The sequence below is a fragment of the Molothrus aeneus genome, chromosome 2 (assembly GCF_037042795.1).
Source record: "Molothrus aeneus isolate 106 chromosome 2, BPBGC_Maene_1.0, whole genome shotgun sequence".
Classification (NCBI taxonomy): domain Eukaryota; kingdom Metazoa; phylum Chordata; class Aves; order Passeriformes; family Icteridae; genus Molothrus; species Molothrus aeneus.
The window spans coordinates 33,631,594-33,655,433 of NC_089647.1; the positions used below are offsets into that span (position 1 = coordinate 33,631,594).

General features: G+C 38.0%; 1 protein-coding gene across 16 annotated transcripts in view; it reads left to right on the forward strand.

Annotated features, from left to right (window-relative positions):
* DLG2 (discs large MAGUK scaffold protein 2) overlaps positions 1–23,840 on the forward strand; it is a 988,724-nt gene that overhangs the window by 499,488 nt on the left and 465,396 nt on the right. Inside the window, exon 1 of one of the 16 annotated variants that reach the window (XM_066572341.1) lies at positions 7,816–8,133. The exons of 14 other annotated variants lie outside the window; for them this stretch is intronic. In XM_066572341.1, coding sequence (XP_066428438.1) covers positions 8,056–8,133 — 78 coding nt within the window. In that variant the 5' untranslated portion in view covers positions 7,816–8,055. Of the gene's footprint in view, positions 1–7,815; positions 8,134–23,840 lie in introns of those variants that run through there. One more of the 16 variants, XM_066572342.1, reaches the window with a different exon arrangement.

Below are 23,840 nucleotides of genomic sequence, written 5' to 3' on the forward strand. Positions count from 1 at the left end.
CCTTTTCATGTCTCACATTGCAATGAACCATTTGTGTAATCAGGTTTGATGTGGACTTTCACAAACCTTTCAGCAGAATTCTGTATGATTCTGTATCAACCAGTGAGGGGGTAGATATTCTTCTTTCTACAATGCCTTCTCTCACAATAATTCACATTTGTTAAAACTTCTATCTTTAGACTATTCCAGTGTGGTAGAGCATTATTCTTTTCATTTTAAGAGTGAGCAGCTGGCTTGCAAAAAGTAAATAATCTCATGCAGAAGAATTTTAGCAGAACTAAGGGAGAAAACCTGGTTCTTGGTCGGCTGTGGTTTGGACTCTCCTCTCTTGCTTTGCTTGGGCAACAGAAATGTGGTGAGTCAGCTCCAAAAACAAGATGTCCTCCTTGTCTCTGACTCTAGGAAGCAAAAATTGCAGACAGTCCTGCATAAAGACTTGTTATCTATCCCTCATACTTACTAGTAGAACATCTTATATTTGTAGGAATTAACTACATCCTTTTCCTTCATATTTCTTCTCTTTTGCATTTTAGCATGAAAACATTGCATTTCTAAATCTGTGTTCAGCATCTAAAATGTACAGCATTGTTCTTAAAAATTTGCCTCTGAAGTGCTTTAACTTCCAAGTGATCCTGAACTGTTGAACCACACAGGACCTTTTCCCAGGAGCTGTGAGGACCACAGCCTAGAAGAGCTCAGGACAGGGATAAAGAGCAAGAACTGAAATGAAAACTGGCAGAAGCCGTTGTCTGTTGCATTTGTTGTCCACATGTGGGTTCCTCTCTAATAATCATTAAAAAGCCAGTCAGGAGGCCCTGGAAGGGAGGAGCTGCTCAGCTGGAACATGATCCAGTCAACAGCAGAATTGGAAATGGTTCCAGCCGGGAATGGGGAGCTGCTGCTTTGGCAGAGGCTGGAAGAGGGACTGAGGGCAACCCAGCCTGAGAGATGACAGGGAATGGTGTGCATGGACTGCATGGACTCTGCTGCTGCTCAGGAATGTGCTGCTGAGTGGGCTCAACCCACACAGGTACACATGTGTCTGCCTGCAGGGAGATGCTGGCATGAGATTACAGCTATCCTGTTAGATCTCATCACTTGTGATTCCTTAATGCTTCAATAATTCAGTGCAACCTGGCTTCTTGTGCATGAGGGTTTTCTGGAGAGCTTGGACAATGGCAAGTTACATTCACCTTGAACCTTTAAATAATGCTGGGTCGAAGCAGTCAGTGTGATTCTCTGGTTTGGTGCCTATAACTTGCAGTGTTTCTGCTTAAACTGACTTTTTAATTTTGCTCTTGGGGATGATAAAGCAAAAGTGAGATTTAAGGATGCCTTTGCAAGGAAAGACAGCTTGTCATCAGCCAGGAATAAAATAATGTTTAAGGTGGGATGATATATATTCCCATGCTTGTTCCTGCAACTCTTTTTTTGGGGTTCTTTGGTGACTAGCAGTGACATGAACTCTTTATAGGCTGCCTGACTTGGAGTTCCTAATAAAGAAATCATATGGAAATTAGGTATGTCAGTGCCCCTTGTGGGTGGCTGTATGGACATTTCCAGCTCTCCTGCTTCTCACTGGATCTGGACAGGAGAGTTGTGGCTGGCATAGGACTGAGTGAGAGTGCATGTCACATCTGCCTGGCTTTGGCCATGGCAAGTCATATGGGCACACCCTGGGTGAGAGATTTTGGGCTCCAGTCAGTGTGCAGATTCTCCAATTTCCTGTATTTTGGTTACCAAGTCACTTTGTGCCTTTATTTGTCCCCTCCCGAAACAGAGATGAATCCACCATCACAGAGGGTTATGTATATATAACAAGAAAACAAATGTACTTACATGCTGCAGGGTCGGAGGCACACACACAGAGCTGCAATATAAGCGTTTCCACACTGAATTCAGTTTTGCTGAGGATTATATTTGGCAAGTGCCTTGCAAGATGTACTGGTGACACACATAAGCACTGCTTGCAGTCTGTGGTTCCTCCTTCTTTTCTCTCCCCAAGGATAAATTTTGTAGTTTATATTATTTCCCGTAGGAGTGCTTGCCATGCAAATGTATAACTGTGCTACATACACAGTGCTTTGATTTGATACAAGTCTGAGCAGCGTAATGGCACATCAGAGGATTTGATGCACCATTTTGATTGTGATTTCTTAACACAGCAGGAAGAAATTTAAAAATTTCTATTAGAAAGGTGAGACAGAAAGCAATTTGTGCTAAACCAGGGACAAATAGGGAATAAACTGGCATTTTTCAGATTTTTAGTTATTTTTTTAAGGCTGCCAAGGGTTGTTGTATTACTTCTGTGACTCACTGGAGTTTCCTACGCACCAGCAAAAACTAGAGCTTAAAATCAATTTTTAAAATCAAAATTAAGTGCTGTAATTATGTTTTTCTCCATTGTAAGACTTAACAAATAGAAGAGGAAAAAGAACTGTCTGGATTTAAAACTTAGTCTGTTACGCCATTGTGCTGTAAAGTGCTAGAATGCATTCTCAGTGCTGAGTCTCAGTGTCTAGCACAGCACTTACTTTATTTCCATTTCCCATCCTTCCACAGTTAAAGCTCTATTTCAAGCAATTTTGTAGCAGACCTCCTCATCCTCTCTTCTATTGACCTGTTGCACCACAGGTAGCAGGTTGAGTGCCATCTACCCCATCAAATAATAGAAAAGCAGAATCATAGCAGTGATAATTGCATGACAGAGTGCAGGCACAAAATATTTGGCGCCTCACACTTGAAGGAGGTCCAGAGGAAAAAAAATGCTTTCATTTTATTTTTTTACTGCTCTGAAGTCTTCTGACATTGTGTATGAAATTCCTAATGCCCTCTGCTAGAAGACAGCTCTGCTATGCATCAGGAAAGGTGACAGAGGACATGTCTGCATGCAGTATCTTCTGTTTTAAAAGGAAATTAGACCTGGGGCAAACTTGTAGTGTCACATCTGGGTTTCTGAAAGCATAATTTCTAAAGAGAAATGATTTGGCACAAGAAATATTAAGGGAGTAGAAAAATTTAAATTGGAAGAGAAGAGTATGAACCTCTGTCATCCCTAATATGCAGAACTTCATTTTCACTTTTTTTTTTCCCATTTTTATCCCATCCCTTCCTTCATCTTGTGCTTCTTTTTTTTCTTGCTGTTCCCTTCTGTGCAACATTTCTTTGTCAGGATAAGTGACTGTTCTAGAATCATTGCACTATATTCTTGCCATTGACTTAGATGTTCCAAGGAAGCATTTAGCTTTTAAGAAACTCAGATTTCATCTTTAACACTCAGGACCAAGAGGTAGAGTTTTAAATTTTTTATTGTAGAAAAAAAAATTTATGAAACATCGTAACTAGTAGAAAATAACATAACTAGAAATCTACTTACTCTGCAGTGGTGGGACAGCACCTTGAATCCTGTGTTCAGTTTTAGGCCCCTCACTCCAAGAAGGACATTGAGGGGCTGGAGTGTGCCCAGAGAAGGGCAATGGAGCTGGGGAAGGCTCTGGAGCACAAGCCTGATGAGGAGTGGCTGAGGGAGCTGGGAGTGTTTATCCTGGAGAAAAGGAGGCTCAGGGGGACCTTATTTCTTTCTATAAATACCTGAAAGGAGGAGGCTGCAGTGAGGTGAAGGTTTGTCTCTTCTCTCAGATAACAAGCAATAGGATAAGAGAAAATTACCTCAAGTTTCATCAGGGGAGATTTAGTCAAATACTAGGAAAAAATTCCTCATGGAAAGCCTTGCCAAGCATCAGAACAGGCTGTCCAGGGAAGTGGTTGAGTCACTGTTCCTGAGGCATTTGCAACATGTGTAGATGTGGTGCTTATGGATATGGTTGGACTCGATAATCTTTCCAACCTCAGCGATTCCGTGATTCTGTTCTGTGATAATCTTTCAATCTGTCACAGACTGTGTTCTGCCCTGACCAAAAAAGAAGTCTTAATGTCTTCTGGTGGTGTGCTGACTCTTAGTTTTGTGAGAGTGCCCATGGGTTTTCTCTAAAGGTATTCTTTGTTGCATTAAGAGGAAGAACATTAGTCCATTTCCCATCGTTTAGAGGGAAGAATGAAAAATTAGGTCCTTACAAAACCTTGGGTCTTCCATCTACTTAAAGAATAGTGAGATCTGAGGGCCTACAATTTATATCTTCTGGACTGAATAGCAGACATTTAGATTCCTGTCTTTTCTCTTATTCTGGTCATTAAAGAGTATGTCTTGGCATCATGTAGCTATGTAAGATAATTAGTTGTGCTGGGGATGGGAAATGGTTGCTTGTACAGTCAGCCAAATCAATATCTGTTGTTGCCTTGTGCTAATAAAAACAAAACTACCTAACTTAGATTCTCAGCTGCAGCTCTGCTCCTGTACCCACAGCTGTGGAATGTTAACAAATAAACCTTTAAGTGATTGTTTCATATCTTAAGTATTTCATTTTTAACTTGTTCCATCTCCTGCCCATTTCACTGGAAACAGTTCTGCAAACCCTGAATACTAATCTTTCCATCCATCTTCCCATTCTTACCAGGAAGGCATTATTTATGACTGAACTGTATTTGTATTTTAAATGGCCCTGTCATCACGTTTTAGGACTACTGTGTGTATATACTCAGATAGAGGTTGGAGAGAACCAGAATCCACAGCTAACATCCATCTTCACCACAGGTGTGTGAGGGGGAGGTTGACACCCCACGTGTGTGCTGTGAGAAGTTATCCCTTAACAAGGGAAAATTAATGCTCTGTCTAAAGCAAAGCCAGGCTTCTTCCCAAGTGCTGCTTAAGTAAAGCAGCACTGTTAAAATTGAAAAAGGAGGCAAACTGTCAAAAGTACTGGTGATACTCAGTGCATACAAACAGTTGGCAAGGTGTTTGAAACCACCATCTGTTTCGGTACCCAGCATCAAGTGCCATTGCTTGCGATGTTGGGGAGCCATGTCATAAAAGTAATATGATTCAACAGCCTAGCTGCTCTGTGCTTGCACCCATGTGCCCACTTGTGGCAAGACCATTTCTTCTCATAGAGGCAGAAGAATGACACTTAATGTATGGTTTGGATGTGTTTTGGTTTACCAAAAACCACCCGCTCATTTGCAGCAAGAAGCTTCTTGTAAAATCTGCTCTGAACTGATTATCTCCTGTCTGTGATAATATTGCTGCTCAATGGCATGCATCTCTCTGTCCTTGTAATGTAGCACTTCAGTGAGCAAGCTAAAGTATGTATTACTCCTGTGAGGAGACAGCAGCTGGGACTTCCAATTCTTCTAAAGCAGCTCAGCTTGTAGCACTTCTGTAAAATGCAGCCCTCGTTATGGTTACAGTAAAATATTCATAATCATAAACTCCCTTGGTACCAGTACAGCCCTAATAAACCTGTTATTGGCAAAGTATGGCAGACTGCTGCCTGATGGAGCTGTAAGGAAATGGCTTGCAGTCTGGCCATTGCTGTATTTGAGGGTTTGGATAGATCTGCAAATGCATGCAAATGGTTAAACCGTATTTCTGATTAGAATCAGGATTAGGTATTTGGCAAGATTTATTCTTCCCGATCTAACATTTTCAGTGGGTGGAGAAAATTACCTCCCTATTGCTTTGTCATTATTTCTTAAATGAACAATGTATTCTATTTTTTTTCCTTTAAGTGGGATGAATTGGGGCTTTTTATTAATCCCTAATTTTCCTGAATAAATAGTTCAGTAAAGCTGCTAATGTTGATGATAAAAGTCATAAAAAGGAAGTTTTATTGCTTAATGAGTATTTCCTTTGATTTTCTCAGCTTCTGAATATACATAAGACTATATAAGTAGTTGTTTGGGAGAATGTACCCTTTTTTGGTGTAGTGCAATGATTTCAAATTATGCTTATTCTCTTCATAAAAGCATGGAAGCAGAGTGGGAGAAGTGTTTATGCATATACTGTTTATGCATATACTATGTAAGATTTTTTTCTTCTGTTCCTTTAACATTTATAGTGTTGGTTAAGCTGTGTAATGATGTCGCTTCTCCTTTTCTGCACGTTTTTTTTTTTTCTATCATTGTTTCCTTACAATGGTTTTGCAGCTAGAAACAAGGTCTCTGACTTCTTCCTAAATATTTCAGGCCATGTTTCTTCCTTCTCTTGTCTACCCTTCTCTCTGCTTTTGGACATCATCATCGCACAAATAGGGAGAATGGTGAGGGTCTGCTATATGGCCTAATGAAGGTTTTCTCACCTTGGAGAGTCCATCTTACTATCAGCCTAGATTTCTGAGAGTTAAAGTGATGTTATGGAAAGACAGCTCTTCTATAGTAACCATATTCTAAATGAGACATGAATTTACTCTATCTTGTGGTCTTAAAACTTTCTGGCTGCCAGGATTAATTAAATACTTGAATTGGAAGTAGTTAGGAACTATTCCCTTCCCAGAAATACCACCAGTTACCAAATATTTTGTCAGAAGGTTTTAGATGTCAAGCAAGAATCAATCATACACCTTGGAGTTACCTTGAAAAAAGCCCTCACTATCTAAGAATTTCAATTTAGTTAACCAACTTACCATTTTAAAACGTGTCAAGGAATTCTTTGAACTCCCTGTAATCTTAACAGAACTGAGGAGTATGTGCCTTCAGGCTCAAAGCTTGAGCAGTGCCATCCAGGTACAGTGCCTTGGATGTTCTAAGTTATAAGTGGGAGTAGAATATTTTCCCTTTTGATTTTATGTGCTCTGGAGAAAATAGTTTCAGCCATTCTCTGAAAATCCTGGGGCAGAAATGGTGTTTCCTTGGCCCCAAGAGCCCTATACTAAATTGCTCTGCCTTTATTTCCTTTACCATTAATCAATTAATTTTGGATTGCTCCTTACTGTGGAATAGCAGAGTAGAAATTATTCCTGCATGTGTGCATTCCAAATCCAATGCTGCAGGCAGGACAGCAGTGCTTCTCCTGATGTTGGTATCTCCACACTTGTAGGTGGGAGGGCACTGGGCAGGACTTGTCTTCTAAGTGCTATCAAATACAGCACATAACTGTAAACCTTGTAGTTTACAGCCTTGATACTGCATCTGACTGGGAGGAACATCTGGTTTGTCATATGTCTGGAGAGAGAAGAGTGAGCTTCTGCTTATTGTTTAGCTTTATAACTGAGGAGAGATGCAGGGGTTAAAGCTGAAGTGTGTGACAAAAGGAAAATAGTGCATTGCTGTTTTGCTGCAAAAATAGATGTTCAAAGGCACTTTCCAACTCCTAATGCAGAATAGCATGCAATTAAAGGAAGAGGGAAAAGTGTGCTTAGGTAGGGCAGAAGTTTGGAATTTGGAAAAAAATCTATCAGGTTTCTGTTTTGTGAAGGCATTATCAAAGAAAAACAGAAGCCCTTGACTGAGTCTTAAATCCTTCAGCAGAGCATGTGTGACATCAGCAAGTGAACTGAGCAGCTCTGATGCCTGTCTGTTGTGAACTGAAACTAGGTAGCAAAAATATCTCTGAATAGACCCCAGATCACAAGAACAAAGTAAAATCAATTTTCCTTTCATATCTTAATTTCCCTGAAACACATGAAACACCTGTTCTTTCACCTTAACAGTTAATACACATTTCTATTTTTGGCACTTTTGTACCCCTTTGCTTTCCTGCAGTGCTGTGTATCTCATTTTCGAACTGCTGCTGCCTCTGTTGCATGCTGGCAAATCGAAGAGAACCAAGGAGTTAAATTTCAGAACAGGAGAAGAGGAGGTGAGCTGTCTGCTACAGTAGTTTACTGCAGCTTCCTTTCATACTGACACATATGTAGTTTGTGGTGACAGTGCTAAAGAACTGCAGACAGGCACTTAGCAGACTGGATGTGAGCTGGATACAAAGATGCCTCACCCTGGACTTCCTGCTGGCAGTATGTAAATACACCTGCAGACTGGCCACACTGGGTGGTTTGTTTTTTTTTTTTCAGAAGGCAGCATGAGAGGACTTGACAAAGCAACAGCATAGTTAAGACCTCAACCAGCATTAGATCTGTATCTCAGTTGTGGGGGAAGTTGTGTGTTGTTTTTTTTTTTGGTGTGTCTGTGCTGCATATTCAGACTGAAATCTTCATCACTACAATGTTTGCCTCTATCTGGTATGCCAAGAAGCTGGGACGCAGGTTTGTGCATAACGCCAGGAAAGCAAAAGCAGAGAAGGTACGTTCCTAGTGGGAATATAAAGCCTTATGTCTCATGCAAGCTGCCTGCTGGCATCCTGTTGTGTGTCTGCTTAGCTTTTTAAAATACCATGAAAAATGACCTATTGCTATTCCTGATTTCATGCGAGAATCCTTCAATATTTTGCATATTATTAAATACCAGGGAAAAGAACCTTTAAAAAGTCCTTATGTCCTCTTTTGATTGTTTTTCTCCCCAAGATAAACAGCTGTACTTCTGGTATGTCGGTGTTAAGGGAGCACTCCAGTGAACTTGTTGCTGTGCTGCATTATTTTTCCTCGTACCATATTAGGCTCTTAAACAGCCGCTGATTGTTTGCTGCTTATATGTTTTTTTCCTAGTGTGGTACTAATGAGGATGGAATAACATGTTAAGCATTTATAATGTCTGAGAATTTTGTTTCATGGTACTTGTTGAAACTGTGCTGCAGCGTGGATGCCTTTTATTTAAAAAAGGTATAGGTATGTAAAAATGGTCAGTAGTATATTTCAGTATTTTTCTCTCATAAAATTGAACTGTATTTAACTGGCTGTTTTCTGGCAGCCCTTGTAGGTAAGAGTCTTCTGCCCTCTTTCTCCCTCAGCAAAACTTAAACAGTTTTAGAATTTGCAGTAATGATAATTAGGGGATATCAAGGCAATTGTATTTTGTTTTAAGCATAGAAAACATTTAGTTAGTGGACCTGCAATCCAATTTTTTCTACATTACCAGACAAACCATTTTCAAAATAGGACCAATTCCTCTTTCATAAACTCAGATTTAGATTGGGGTGAAAAAACTTCAATGTAATGTTATAAAGTTATCTCATTAGTCTAATAATGATGGCTTCCTCTTTTCCTTGTTGTCTTTGATGTAGTCAAAGACTTGCTAAACGGGCTGCTTTATTATGTCTTTAATATGTCTTATGCTATGTAACACAGCCACCAATCCACTAAGCAACTATCATTGCCTGAATTCCTTTGTAACTGGGAAAGTCTTTCACTTGAAGAAAATTATTAGCAAAAATATATTATACTTGTGTTAGAGGGGAGGAGAGAGGTTTGCTTTTTCTGCAAAATATTCCCAATGGTTAAAAAGGTGCTGTGTGGAAATTTTGAAATTTAAATATGCAAGTCATTGGGAAGTTACTTAAGTGGTAGTGATTTATATATTTCACATCATATACATGAGGGGGAAATAGAAATGCAGAGAGCTATACATGGGACTGTCAAACTTTCTCTGTCATCAATCACATTTCCATAAAGACAGCATCATATGAACTCTCCTGCTGTTTGCATATTGCTATGGGAGGAAAAAAAGTTGCAGCCTGGATCTTCCTTAGTCCTGAGGGGCTCCCTCCAGAGGAATATTTGCTCTCAGGCTTCCTCCAAGATGACAGAGGCAGGATGAGTGGACACATTCCACTCCTGACACAGTGGGGCTCACTCAGCAGCTTTAAAAACAGATTTGGTGTGCACTGCTTAAAGCATATATGGTCATAGATTATTTCAATAACCTTGAAAAATTTCATAAAGCAATGCCAGAGTATTCACTGAGAAAATATTTTCTTCTCTGCAGTCTTGCAGCACCAACTAAAAGAATGCTTTTAAAAAATGGTCTCTTTTCCTCTTTATTTTAAGTACTTTAAATATTTCTGCATAGATTTATTATATTGCTACTTGTTCATCCCTGTAGGACTTTCAAAATAACCGACAACTTAGGTCCATGCTATTTAAGCTTTCAAGCTATGCTTAACAGTTTTTAGGGAAAAGCTTTTTCATATTACTTGAGCATGCTATTATCATATTTGCATGGGAATTCTTTTTTTGCAAGAAGACAGTAAATATGCAATAAACACCTTGCAAAATGTTTACTTATTGACTTACACAAAAAATAAAATTTCTTTCTTGGATGTTTATTCTGCAGGCAGGGCTCATTTATAATTTTTTTTTCCCCTGCAAATTAAACTCTAGCAAATGCAGAAAATCCCATTCCTAGCAGGATGCTATTTCAATAAGTGCCATTAATGATTGGAAGCTGATGAACACTGACATCTTCAGTGCAATATCTCGGTTCCAGGAGAACACAGAATATATATCTATCACAAAGTAAATCCAAAATACCATTTAAGTTCGTGTCTTGTTTTTGTTTTGACCTTTTTTAATGGTTGAATGATCAAATTATTAAGCAATTTTACCTTTTTTTTTTTCTCCCTTAGAAGAATAATTAGCTGTTTTTCTCCATGTGCATGATCTGAATGATACATTGTTTTCTTAATGTGCCTTTGGAGGTAGTAACATACAGCAGTATTTTCTAATACCGCATGTGTGCAAAAAAAATTTACTTGCAGTAAAGATCTGGATAGTAGAAATCAGAAGACTGGGGCTCCAAAACAGATTTTTCTGTTATGCTTTACTTCTTTGCATGAGTATAAATCAAGAATTTTTAAGGGCTATTTCTAAGAAAAAGAAATTTTGTATGAGCCTATTTGTTTTCACAGGATAAGAAAGAAAATGGAGGATGGGTACAACATCCCAAATGGGGGATTGTGCACACACATACGCACAATCTGGCAGTATAGCTCCATAAAATGTCAAAACTTTGGGCCTGAATTGTGCAGAGAGAGGACATGAACTTCGATCTGCCTTGAATTCCACCAGGATCTCCTCCCAGGTGCCTGTTCAGGGGAGCAGAGTTTCCAAGGTGTGAAGAGTGCTGTGCTGGGGATGCACACAAGGGCAAGGGGAAGGAAGGTGTCCCTGCCCAGGTCAGGGAGGTTGGAACTAGGTAATCTTTAAGGTGCCCTAAAACCCAAGCCATTCCATTGTTCTGTGGTGACTAGGGCAGTCCTTGGTGGGGAGAGATAAGGTGGCATTGATGTTACAGTTTGGTGCTCCTGTGTGAGGGTGTTTGGTTGTAGCCACGTGGGTGAGCTTGGCCCACAGTGGCTCCAGAGCTCTGCATCTTGTCCAAAGCTGGAGCTCCTGTCCCCATCCCTCCCATGTCACCATACCTTTCCACTCGTCTCCCCATACCTGGCATATGGCAATCCTTGCTCCAGGGGGGCTGCCATGCAACTTGTCTTTAAGTGCATTTAGGGGATGCAGGGTTGTGGCCTGCAGACTGTAGCAGAAACTAAGAGGGTTTAACTCTTGTTTAAGGCTTTGAAGGCCTTCGGTTTAGGTAATCCTAAGTTTCTTAGACAATGGGAAGGATTATAGGGGAGATAGGAAGGAGTATGACGGACATGGTGGTTAAGATAGCAATTGTGATGCTGGTTGGTTTGTTAGTTTGTCATTGTTTTATGTGGTTTGTAGTGTGCGGGGGGAGTGTAACAGTTGTGCAGTATGCGAGCAGGAGATAGAAAAATAGGCTTAGTAGGGAGAGGAGGGAGATGAGCATGGCATAGATCTGCATGTTGTTGGTACTTTGCAACCTGCAGCATTGAAGCCAAGGACTAGGGCTTGGAGGAGCTGGAGAACTGATCTTGAACCTTGGGGAAAAGGGGAAAGGATATCAGCAAGCAGCAGAGTTGGGAGACCAAAGGAAAGAGGTGGGTTTACTTTTCTAAGAGAGAGAACTCTGTGGTAGTTCCTGGGCTTGCTTTCTTATCTCCCTCACCGGTACGTGCTGTTGAGTGCAGCACCACTGCTCCTGCCCTGCCTTTTCAGTTCTTGCTTCCCCTCCAGCCCAGCATTTCCTTGGAGTCTGTGCTTAGATGAGTGGAAAGGCTCTGTCTCATTAACACCCACATACAACTTAAGAGCTTCAGTGTTCAAGGCCAGGTTGGATGGGGCTCTGAGCACCCTGGGCTAGTGGAAGGTGTCCTGGCCCATGGCAGGGGGGTTGGAATGAGATGACCTTTAAGGTCCTCTCCAACTCAAGCCACTCTAGGCTTCCATGACTTCCTGGTAAATATTAGGCTTCTATAAACCAAACATGAACTCTCACTGTTAAAATTTCATCTAGAGAGTGAAAAAGACATCTAGGAATAACAGGATGAATGGCAGCTGTAGGTGTCTTAAATGGTTCTTCCGAGTTGACTGGTGTGCACCAGTATTTCTATTTGAGTCATACTTTTATGATATATTTTACAAACTTGTTTTAATTCTGAACTGAGCCAAAATATTTTGAAAAATCTTCAAATTTGGAAAGTTTTATTACTTTTTTTTTTTTTGTTCTAACCAGTCCTGGCTAAAACTTCTTGTAACTAAAATGGGATGCCTGTTAATTGCTCTTAATGTTCTCATTTTGCCATTTTTTGCCAAATTTTAAGCATATTTCTTTACTTTTTTTTTATTATTAGACTAAATCATAAACTCTTTCCAGTATATACAGCACTTTTTATCTACAAATTCTATCTCAATCTGGTTGTCTTGGCTTGTTTGCTAGTGTTACTCTTCCCTTCAAGTAGTGAGACATTTACTGTACAGGGCTGCCACTAAAGTTGTCTGAAAACAGTTGAACTTCTTTCAAGTCATCTCTGGTCTTACCTTTTTTATTGCTTTGAGTTTGTCACATGAAAGGATTATTTTTATGAGAGTAAACATGATCACTTCAACCTGGGAACTAAAATAACTTTAGGCAAAGATTGATGTCTTGAATTTTCCCATTAAACCACAATCAAGCAGAAATCAAAGCAGAAATCGAGAGATGTTAACTGCATGTGGTTATGCTATAGAGATAAGTATTCTAAATGGTTGGAAGAGGTTCAGAAAAGTAACTGAACAATTAATCATGTTGATCTGAGAGAATGAACTAAAGTTCTGATAATTCTTCACTGTATTGGTAGAATTCGGGTTTCAAGGGTCAGTATCAAAAGTGGGAAAAGACTTGCCAAAGTTACCACATAACTTAATTTTAAAAGTGGAAGTTCAGGACTGGTTTTCATGCTTGTTCAGAAGTGGAACATATTGCAACCAGGATATCCAAATTCTGAACACTGTAGAATTAGTTATGTGGGTGAGGTTTTAAATCTAAAGATAACAGTCAATTTAAAATGAGGTTTCTCCTTGTAGATTATTTTAGGGAGCAAAGCAACAGGGCCCATGTAAAGTGTTTAAATAAGTTGATCTTCACTATTCTGTACTGTTAGAATTATTTTTCTAGTTTTTAGAAATCAAATTACTCCTAAAGTGTTTTCTAAGTTCTAAGAATTATGTCTTGTATTTGAACCATATGTATTTACACCATAGGGTTTAGTTCATTGTTCCAGTTTAATTAATTTATTAGTTTAATGATTCAAGATAGAAGCAACTTAAAAAAAAGATAGGGTTATATGTAATGACTAAATAGAATGAAGTTTTTGGACTGTCAATTGTAAATAAAAATAAAGATGACCCAGAAATCCCATTCACAACTAAGCAGTATAATTTTAAATGAGTACTTTTGAATGTATTGTAGTGCAGACTAGATAAGTAGAACATAGACCAACAGTTTTTCTTTCTTGTTTTGGGTAAATCAAGAGCCCTTGACTGTCAGCCTACAATTAAATATTTGCAAAAGACCCAAAAAATATGCTTTAAGAAGTTAAAACTGGGATGTGTAACAAGTAAACAAGTACAACGTCTATAAATGCATATTTTATAATTTTTTCAAAAGTATTCTGGCAATAACAACAATCAAGTCTTCATATCAAGATGACACTTGAATTTAGATAGTTCTCATATCTGTATTTTAGCACAGCTAATTGCAGGGTGGGCAGTTCTAGGATATGTATTCTTATTTCATTTTTGCTTTGTTGATAAGTAGCTACCCATAATTTAATTTGAAAGAGATAAGAAATTAACTGGAAGCAGTAATTATTCACAACAAAGAATAGAAAATCTGTCATTAAGAAATCATAAAATATATTTGGAGATAAACATTATTTTTACATCTATATATAATTCCAAAGAGGAGAAACTCTCTTTTTCCTTCACTGCATTCCTTAGATTTCTTAAGGAGTCCTCTCTTTCAAACAAGAGCTTACCAAATCATTTACAGTCCACTGGGGTTGTGATGAAGTGATAAAACTTGCAGCTCTCATTATTGCCTTGGCTAAAGGTGAAGTGACTGCATCTCTAAGGGACGTCTCATGTAGCTGCCACATGCTGTAAGGGCAATGGACAGTTTTATTTGTGTTTGGGCAGCCAAGGGCCCTCGTGTTCCAAGTTCAATGGGATGACAAAAGTGTGTCACTTATTTGCAGAATTACCTGTTCGAACAGATGCCGGAGTTGTCTCAGCCCCCTGGAGGAATCTTTTCAGATGGACTTTCTCAGTGCTCTATTTTACAGTTTTATGGGGAAATCTTTTCACACATAACTGTGTGAAGAAAAATATGCAAGCGTTCCTGTTTCCAGAGCTAGCTGGTTTTTGCTTTAGCACAGCTCAGTTCTAAGACATTTTCTGATATTATGATTTAATCCAGAAAAATATAGCTACTCAGGTTGGATTTTTTTTCTTTTTTTCCTTTGCATTTTGTTATAATCCCATATGCACTAAGATTATAATATATAACAGGAGGGATAAGCTGCCTAAGTAGGGATTTATTTTAACTCACTGCCACCTCACAATCACTATAGTAGTAATAATAAATAAATTCAACTAACCTTGAAAAAATGCAAGAATGATGTTTTAAAATAAGATACAGATCAAAAGTAAACTACTGAAGTTAATCCCTTGAAATACTTAATTTCAAAGTAGTCTTTTTTTTTTCTAAGTGTGTTTTATTTTTTTCTTCTGTGAGGGGTTTTGTTCTTGCACCTGGCCAGGCCCAGCACTATCTGTAGCAATTAATGAGCAATAAGCAGCAGTCCTGGTTAAGTTAGTTGGTGTTTTTTAATTTTATTTTTTTTTAATTAAAGACATACTTGTTAACCAGCTATGGATGAAGTCTTTGTGAAGAATATCTTCTCTCCTTCTCTTCAGTCTAATCTAAGAGAGCTCTAGCCTTAGCTGGCTGCCATACATTGGTGATGCCTCTCCCTTTCCCCCATGCATTATTCTGGCATGCACTGCTCTGTGCCTGTCAGCTACCACCCACAGATGTCTCTAGCATGGCACTGAAAACAGTTCTTTTCCCTTAGCCATTTTAGCCAGTGCCGTGATCATTTTAGAAACAGGTTAAGTAATTTTTCCAGTCATTTTTCATCTTTTTTTGCTTCAGGACAAAACTGAGATGGGCAGGAACAATCAGAAAACGACGACGGCTGCATTAACTGCTGCTCTGAGTGCTTAGCTGGGACTCAAATAGAATCAGATTTAATGAATAAGTGGGCTTATTATCATTGGTTACAAACTAACCTGTTTTTCAAAGAAAAGTTTTTCTCATTTTCCATCTTCTGCTTTCATTCAATAAATAATTTATAATTTCCCCCTCCTTTTCTTTGTATAACTACTGCATTTATATTTTGGTCTACACTGTATATCAAGTTCTGTTCAATCCCAGTGTGTAGCATTTTAAATATATTTAACTCATAAGGCACTCATTATTTTATTGGAATAGTTTTATTTCTTTGTATATATATACAGTATTCAAGTATATTATGGAAATGGCTTGTGTGATGTGCAAGCGTGATTTTTTTTTTTTTTTTGGTCATTACTTGCCTCTCTGTCCTGCATATGCAATTCAAAACAGTGCATAATGAATAGTTGTTTGATTTGTGTTCTGAACTGCATTTGGCATCACTTGCTGTGTTTGCAAATAGAGATCAGTTTGAAGCACTGACAAGAAACAATCTGTCCTTTGGCATTAGAGTCTCTAAAGGAAACTGAGATGAAAATTTTCATGCTGTTCCTAAGGTAAATTATCAAATTATTCTTTATGTGTTTTTAATATCCTATATGGGCCATTAGAGCCGGTACATATGTAACTTGCTCTCACTGGAAGGCAGCCTGCCAAAGTCATGCGTGTGTAAAAAGCTTTAGTAAAATTTAGAATTATTGCCATGTCATGCGATTCTCAAGACAGTTTATTTTAAATGAGGCACACTTTTCTGTGGTTAAAAAAAAATTCTCTGCCATACACTACTTAAAATATTGGTGCATATCAGGGAAAGCTTGGTTATAGCTCTAATATATGTTAACAGCTTCAGATGAGCAATTGGAAGGAATCAAGGGACTAGCTAGTACGTGCAGTCTGAGAGCTTTTGTCACGAGGAAGGAGGCCCCAGTACCACGTGAAGCACTCACAATATTTTCTCAAGTGCGAAGCTCTCTTTTTCACAGCAGCTTACGGGTAAACAGCAGAACAAGGTTCTTCATGTTTCCACCACTCCCACCAACCATCCTCTCTCTCCTTTCCCAGTCTGTTCAGAAATAAAATTGTTCAGACACAGATTGTATGTGCAGGTACACATCTGGCACCACTCTTAGCTCTTCTGAGACAGCACCATGCTGAGTGCCTCTTTGTGTTCTGTATTAACTACTGCGAGGCTGGGCCTTTCTTGAAGATCAGCACTGCAGTAACTTTGTCATTGTTAAACTGGGATTGGATTTGAAAAATAAACTTTGTGGGAAAATGTTATTTCAATCCTAGACTGTGATTTTTTTTCAATTAACTTCAGTCTATCTTTCAGTAAGTGCTTCCATGTTTCATACAGCTATGTTTAAATTGAACATGAATTGATGAATACCAGTGGTATCACTCATCTTACTTCTAAAAAGTTTACCTTACAAGTAACTTTGGGAAGCAAGGTCACATCATTAGGATTCCGCAGCATAATGAGAGGCACGCTACCAATTCTTTAGCCTTGAGACATAAGGAAGATGCAGAAAAATGTGTTTTAGTCCTACTCTAAATAGAATATTCTTTTCCTCTTATCTGTTGAATTATGTATTACATGGCTGTGGTTTTCGTAGTTAACAACTTTTTTTAAGATTTTAGGTTCCTTATTTTTGACAAGATGGTCATGTACTCTTATAAGATAGCAAAAGGTCAGAATATTATGTATTGTTAATAAAAACAAATTGATGGTCAAGAAATATCAATTTGCTGTTTTGAAAGACATGTTCAAGATGAGGTGAAAGTGATCCTGTTGCTACCCTTTGTTTTCCAGACTACATTTATAGCCTGATAATTTCTTTGCTTGGTGTAATAATCTATTCAATAGACCTCCCTCCTAAAATGGGCTATAATGTTATTGCTTTTAATTTTCTCCTGCCTATCTTGCTTTGTTTCTTCATTCTTTGTATCCATCACTGTACAGAAGGGTACAAACCATCCCTTACCTTCCTCTTCTGAAACCTGAGTTATATGAGCTAGAGAGACAATAGGAAGGAATAGATTAAAAAAAGGAGGAAATAAAACCAGAACTCATTCTCCATATTGCTACACATTTAGCAAATTCTGAAACAATCAACTGCATTTCTTGATTATCTGTTTTGAAAGCTCACCTTTAATTAGATTTGATGTGCATCAACATTTGTTGTTCAGGTTCAACACTGGGAAGGATATAGTCATCTTGAGATGGCTTTGCAAAAGCTCTGTGTGCAATTTTCTAAACCGGAAATATAAACAAGTTTTTGGGTTTTTTAGATGAGTCTGGATGTATAAATGCAAATGAATTTAAAATATTGTACCTGGGAGGTTTTGAAAATTGAATATGAAACAAAGAATTGCTGGATATTCACAAGGAAGTTAAAATGCCATTACTCTAATTAGAGATGTTAGTAAGGAAATCATTGGAGCAAGACTATTACATTGCAAATGTAGAGCCTCAAAGTGCATGGCATTTTCAATTAATTGAATATGCCATTTAAAATATATTTCTGTTGAAACTACAGGAGGGACCAGACCTGTCATTAAATAGCAAACTGGCTAGCCAAATACATGATTCTTCACTTAACTGGTAAAGGCAAACCCCACAAAAAGGAGCAAGTTTCCTACCAATTGTTCTAAAATTTTACCATTACGGCCCACAATGAAGTTAGGACTATTACTGTTTAAAAGATTGTTTAATTTCAGCAGAACACCTTCAGCTTTGCTACAATTTCTAATTAAATATTTAGTCGTGTAGTAAATTAAGCATGTCATGATCTCTGCAAAGTGGTTCTCCGTTTACTGCTGCATAAATGTTTTACAAGGTGCTGTATTGTTTTGAGTAAATTAATAATGAAGATTTAGATTTTTACTGATTAATAATCTAATTCGCTATTTAGGAGAAATCTAATTTAGGACTTGAAACAAAATTGAGGTAAACATCTTTGGCAGGGATCCCAATTCCCTGACAAAATCACCAAGTGATAAAAAACCAAATCAGGGTAAAAGAAATGAGGAGGTTGGAACGTCCAGAACAAGTAGCATTTCCCTGTGAAATTTGAAAATGTTCCCTAAACTGCAGTGTACTTGGACTTGGCTTTTCTTGTCTTATCAAATTGTCAGTACAAATATTACACAGCAAATTGCCAGGAATTTTTAAGATAAAGTAAGAGTTTGGCATAAACAAAGAACAACCAAAAATATTCAGATAAAATTAAGGTTTTGGTGGCATTGCAGAAGTATTGTAGTACTGTCTGGAATATTGCTTCTATTTCTGATGCCTATAGAATAACAACAATAGATCTGTTAGGAAGTGTTCAAAAGTTGAATGATCCAGATAAGGCATTATGAGGTGTGATGGGAAGAATTCTTCACAGCAAATTTAGGGTCATGCATAGCTGTACTGACACAATTAGATGTGAAAATATGGTAATGAGCAGGCTAGTGAAAACTGCATATTCTAAAATGTGGTTTAAGTGGCTGAGGCTGATCAAATGTAATGTCAAAGTAAAGCACAATTTTCCTTGGGTGCAGCAAGGAAAATCAACTATTAGCAGCAGCTAATAGGGAGAGATGCATCACCTCTTGCTCTTCCTTCTACAAGCTGAAGGAATAAAGTGGGACTTGTGCAGCTACAGGATCTGGGAGCCTCCTTGTGCACTGATGCTCTTAGGAGTGAACAGCTCTGGTTTTGCCATGTGCAGCCATGTCTTCAACTCTTAAAGCTCTGACTTGAGACTCTATAATTAGAGTCAACACTGCACAGATTCAACTGGTTGCCACCTGATGCTGAGATGTAGTTCTTTGCCAAAAATAGTTGTCAGTAAGGGTGCAGATTTTACTTCTTGTACCTAACATTTTTAGTTTATGTATCTTTTCTGTCAGTGGTTTGCTTGTGTCAGTTGTCCTTTTCTGCTTTTAGGAAGTAGAAATTTAGTCCAAGAGCAGAAACACTGGGGTTTAATTTTGGATGTATATAGAAAATGTTATGGTTTTTGTTTTGGAGAATTCCCCCGGGTTCATGTAATAGTTCTTTTGGCCATTCTTCTATTATAAAGCAATTTAAAGTCAAAATTTGGTTCTTTCACAGATTTTCTGATTAGAATGACTTGAGTAGAAACACCATGGTTTATCAGGGATCAGTACCTGTCCTGCTGTGTTTCTTTGTACAAAGAGGTCATATTTGTTGAGTGGAGAGAAGATTATTTTAATTGACATAATTAACTTTTCTTGTGATTATCTTAGGCTCAAAAATGCATTTTGCTCTTTTCCAATTAAAGCTTTTTCTCTGATAGAGCTATACATGCTGTGTGTAATAATGAAGGTAGTTTTGGAAGGACTTAATGTATATAATTGGAAACTAAGATGAGCAAGTCTTCTATCAGCAGGAGGGTAGGAGAGCTGGGCTGTATAATGGAAGTACAGTGTAATGGGATTACCTACAAATTTTAAGCATTGCTTTCATTAAGGAAAATAATGAGCATATTTATTAAATATAGTCTCTGCTTGGGACAATATTTGTTATTGTGAAAAAGCTTTTGTAATTAAGCTAGGGTCTAAAAATGTATTAAACACAATACATCAGTTTCTAGAAAATGCTTTTGTGCATAAAATTTTACTGAAATAGAAAGAGCTTTCACAGCAGAGGCAGTTAGCCAGATAGCAGTACAGCTCATATCTAGCACTGACTGTAAATTTTTCTGTGTGCTTTCAATTTAGCCAAGGTCAAATAAAAGAAAATTCATAGTCAAATATGCTTAAACATTTATCTTTTTATGAAAGCTTTTAATAAGTGTACTGTTTTTCATGGTTACATTTAGTGGAAATAAAAGCTACATTTTTTAAGAGTATTTCCTTGCTGAAACTACAGAAATGTGATGTTTTAGGAACTATGGGATGGGTAACTATGACCCAAATTTTGCATGCCGCCACATTAGAATTCTCTAAGGAGTCCTTCTTGTCCTTAAATATGCATCTGTGACAATCTCCATAATAGTAGAAAGTATTTTCATACCATTCAGAGCATTTTAAGTGTGGCTGCTAAGTGGGTGCTTGGGACAAAATATTGTGGTCCCTCTGGATATTCTTCACTTTCTTTTCATTATCATTTTCAAGAATTTCTCTTCAGAAAAAGCCTTAAATTAAAGCTAACCAAATTCTTTACTGAAAGGAGCTTCTTTCACCAAATGTTGCAAACCCTCCCAGGTTACTTTGAGGAGTTCTGCTATGGTCATGCCTCCCAAATACTATTCTTTGGGCAATAACGTGTTTCTTTATCTGAAGGATATATATGGAATAGGATGTGTCTACACTGAGAGTATGAATCTTAGATTTAAAATTTCTTCTATCATACTGCACATATATAAAAATGCAGTTTCTGTTAACTTACACAAAGAGACTTGACGAGGGCAATCGGAACACTAAAGAGTGAGGTGAAAAAGGCACCACTACCTCTGCCATTGCCATGTCCTCTAGCACCAGGTCCCCTGCCCCATTCAGAAGTGGCCTTTCATTATCCCCCTCTTGCTGCTGAATGGCCCATAGAAACCTCTCTTATTGGCTTTCATGTCCCTTGTCAGATTAAGCTCCAAATGGACTTCAGCTTTCCTAACCACATCCCTGCATACTCAGTGTCTCCATATTTCCCCCAGGTCCTTTATCCCTGCTTTCAACTCTTGCAGGCTTCTTTCTTTATAGCTGAGTTTTGTTGGGAGCTCCTTTTTCATCCAAGTAGGCCCCCTGCTATCTCACTTAACTTTCTCTTGTTGGGGATAGTTGATTCTTGAGCTTGGGAGACACAACCTCTGAAAAATAACCAGCTCTCCTGGGCCCTTGTTCTATCCAGGGCTTTATTCCATGGACTTTATTCTTCCAAGCAGATCTCAAGAAAAAAAAAATAGTCATAGATTTGGCTTATGTGCAGTGCTCATTTTCAGGTCCAGTCTCCAGAATCTTTTGCCACACTGAGAACTGACAGAATGATGCCAACTCATCTATATCTGAACAAGTTGTTCTTGAGGGAATGTATAAAAATGGAAAATTTAATCTTGCATACTAGGTAAAAGTGTCAATCTTTAATCACAGCTCTACCTGGTGCCTTCTCAGATGTAGATTTTTTTCTTCCTTTCATTACTGTAAAGAATGATTACATCTCATTCAAGGAAAAATCTTTTGGAAGTAGGAGGCGAAGAAAAAAGCCTCAAGAAAAAAACCTCAATTCATTGTGCAATATTCTCTTATGTTCTCGTGAGAGAAGTTACAGGACATCAAGAAATAGTGACATATAAGATCTGGAATCCATGGTTTAGCAGTAACTCAGTTTTAACCATCCTATCTGCCTTTTTTCAGGATTGTCTCTTTGCCAAGACCTCTCACAAAGAGACTTGCCTTCATATTTGTAACTTAAGAGCAATTTGCAAAATTTGGCAACAGTACATTCCCTTCCCTTTTCCCAGGTGGAGGGCTGTTTAATATTTTCCATTCCAGCTTTCAGCAAGTTCTCCATTATCTTGTGCTTGCTAGTGACATTCCCATGCATCTTTTAAAAATTTCTTTTACTCCCCTGACACCTTCCTTCCTTTCATTATCCTCACATAAATTTGCCAGGCAAGACCACAAGATAGAAGTTTGCTATTTTTCTTTTTGAATGCAGATTCTGATATTGACAACTGAATGAAGGAGCATTTTTCTCTGTTGAAGTGTTGATGAGGAAAAATTCTATTTTGATTATGACAAAATTAATGAATTGTTTGGGGTTTTTTTAATGCAGGTTAAAAGCACGACAATGCAGTATTTTTGAAAAGAAATTGTATTGTTTATTCTGGGTTGCAACAGAATTAATGAGGGCAGTAGTTTGCTAGTTATTTATCTTTTCTGCTTCATTCTTTATATTGAAGTCCCAGCAACTTTTTATGAAATTCTGTGTCTTAGAATACAGACCATGGAGATGCATGGCTGAAGTTTGTCCACCCAGTTCATCCCTCCTTCTTCCCTTTCCTGCTAATGAAACTGTTCATTCTGACAGCTCATTGGTCCTAATTAAAACACTGCACCACCATCCCCCCCCAAAAAACACCACCACAGATTTTATAATTTTTTTTTCAATCAACTATTGTAGTTTCTGGGGTCAGATTATGACTTTACCAGGAATGTTTAACCCCTCTTATTACAGCTGATTTAGTTGGCTCCAACAGGAAGATGCTATTCCATGTAAAAGGCAGAATTGGATGGCTTCTGGCTTTGTCGTGAGGGCAGTTTCCTGCAGGCTGGATGTGAGGAGTTAGAATTGGTCATATGAAAGAAGATGAGATGTTTCCAGTCATCAATATTCATTCACTGGCAAAACTTTTTTTTTTTTTTAATCTTACTTGTCAAAGGTGATGAAGAACTGGAATTGAATGAGAGACTGACGAGAGGAAAAATGAGAAGCAAAATCAGACTTACTTGGTTGATTGCTTCTCTAGATGTGGAGTTTGGTTTTTACCTTTTCCTTCCTCAGTATGAGAAAGCATTATGTTCAGGGGGATAATTTAGGGCTGCCAGTTGGACAGATATTTTCCCCTTTTTTGGAAGCATCTTTAGACACTGCAAAGTGGGCTGCATGGTGAAGTGCTCTGTATACAGATAACATTTCTGGCATCTGTGAGAGCTGAATTAAAAGGGATAAAGTGAAAGACAGAGCTTAGGAAAAGGAAAACTGAGTTTAGCTTTGGAGTCATGCCAGCTAAATGCAATTAAATAGATTAGGAGCTAAGAAAAAGACATGAGAAGCTCACTAAAGATGTCAGCTCAAAGAACAGGAAAGGGCAAAATATAACCAGGGGAGATTATACAGAAAAGACAGAGAAAGAGTAAGAACGTTGGAGCATGAACAAACCACAGGCGTGACAAAGACAGGCAGTCACTAAGGGAAACTGGAAATCTGTAAGGTGGGACAGAAATGCATGAAAACATTTCTGAGAATAAAGACTCTGTGCAAATGGCCTTATATTTATGATGTAGGATCTTGTTAGTAACCTGAGCAAAAATCAGATCAGCAAAATGGAACTCCCAACCTGGGAAGAGCCATGTTGGATGTGTCAGAGAGAAAAGTGAGATGCTGAGAAGGCACAGCAGGATGCTGGATTTTGGAGCTGGCATGTGCGATTTTAAATAAATGACCTGTCCCTTCTTGTCTTAAATTGCTTTCTTAATTTCATTTTTTCAGGTTATGACATCCGTTATACCATTTTAAGTAGTCATTCATATTTTTTCTCCCAGATGTTTAAAATATGACAAGAAAAACAAAAAAAAACTTGTAATCCTAAGGAAAAATACACTTCAGTAAAATTATAAGTAATAATAAGTAATTTTCATGGGTTATGGATAACAAAACTACATGATTAAACAGTGCTTCATCATATTTGACAGAATCAGAAACCCCAGTTAGTGAAAGATAATTTTCAATTTCAGTAGTTACATAACCT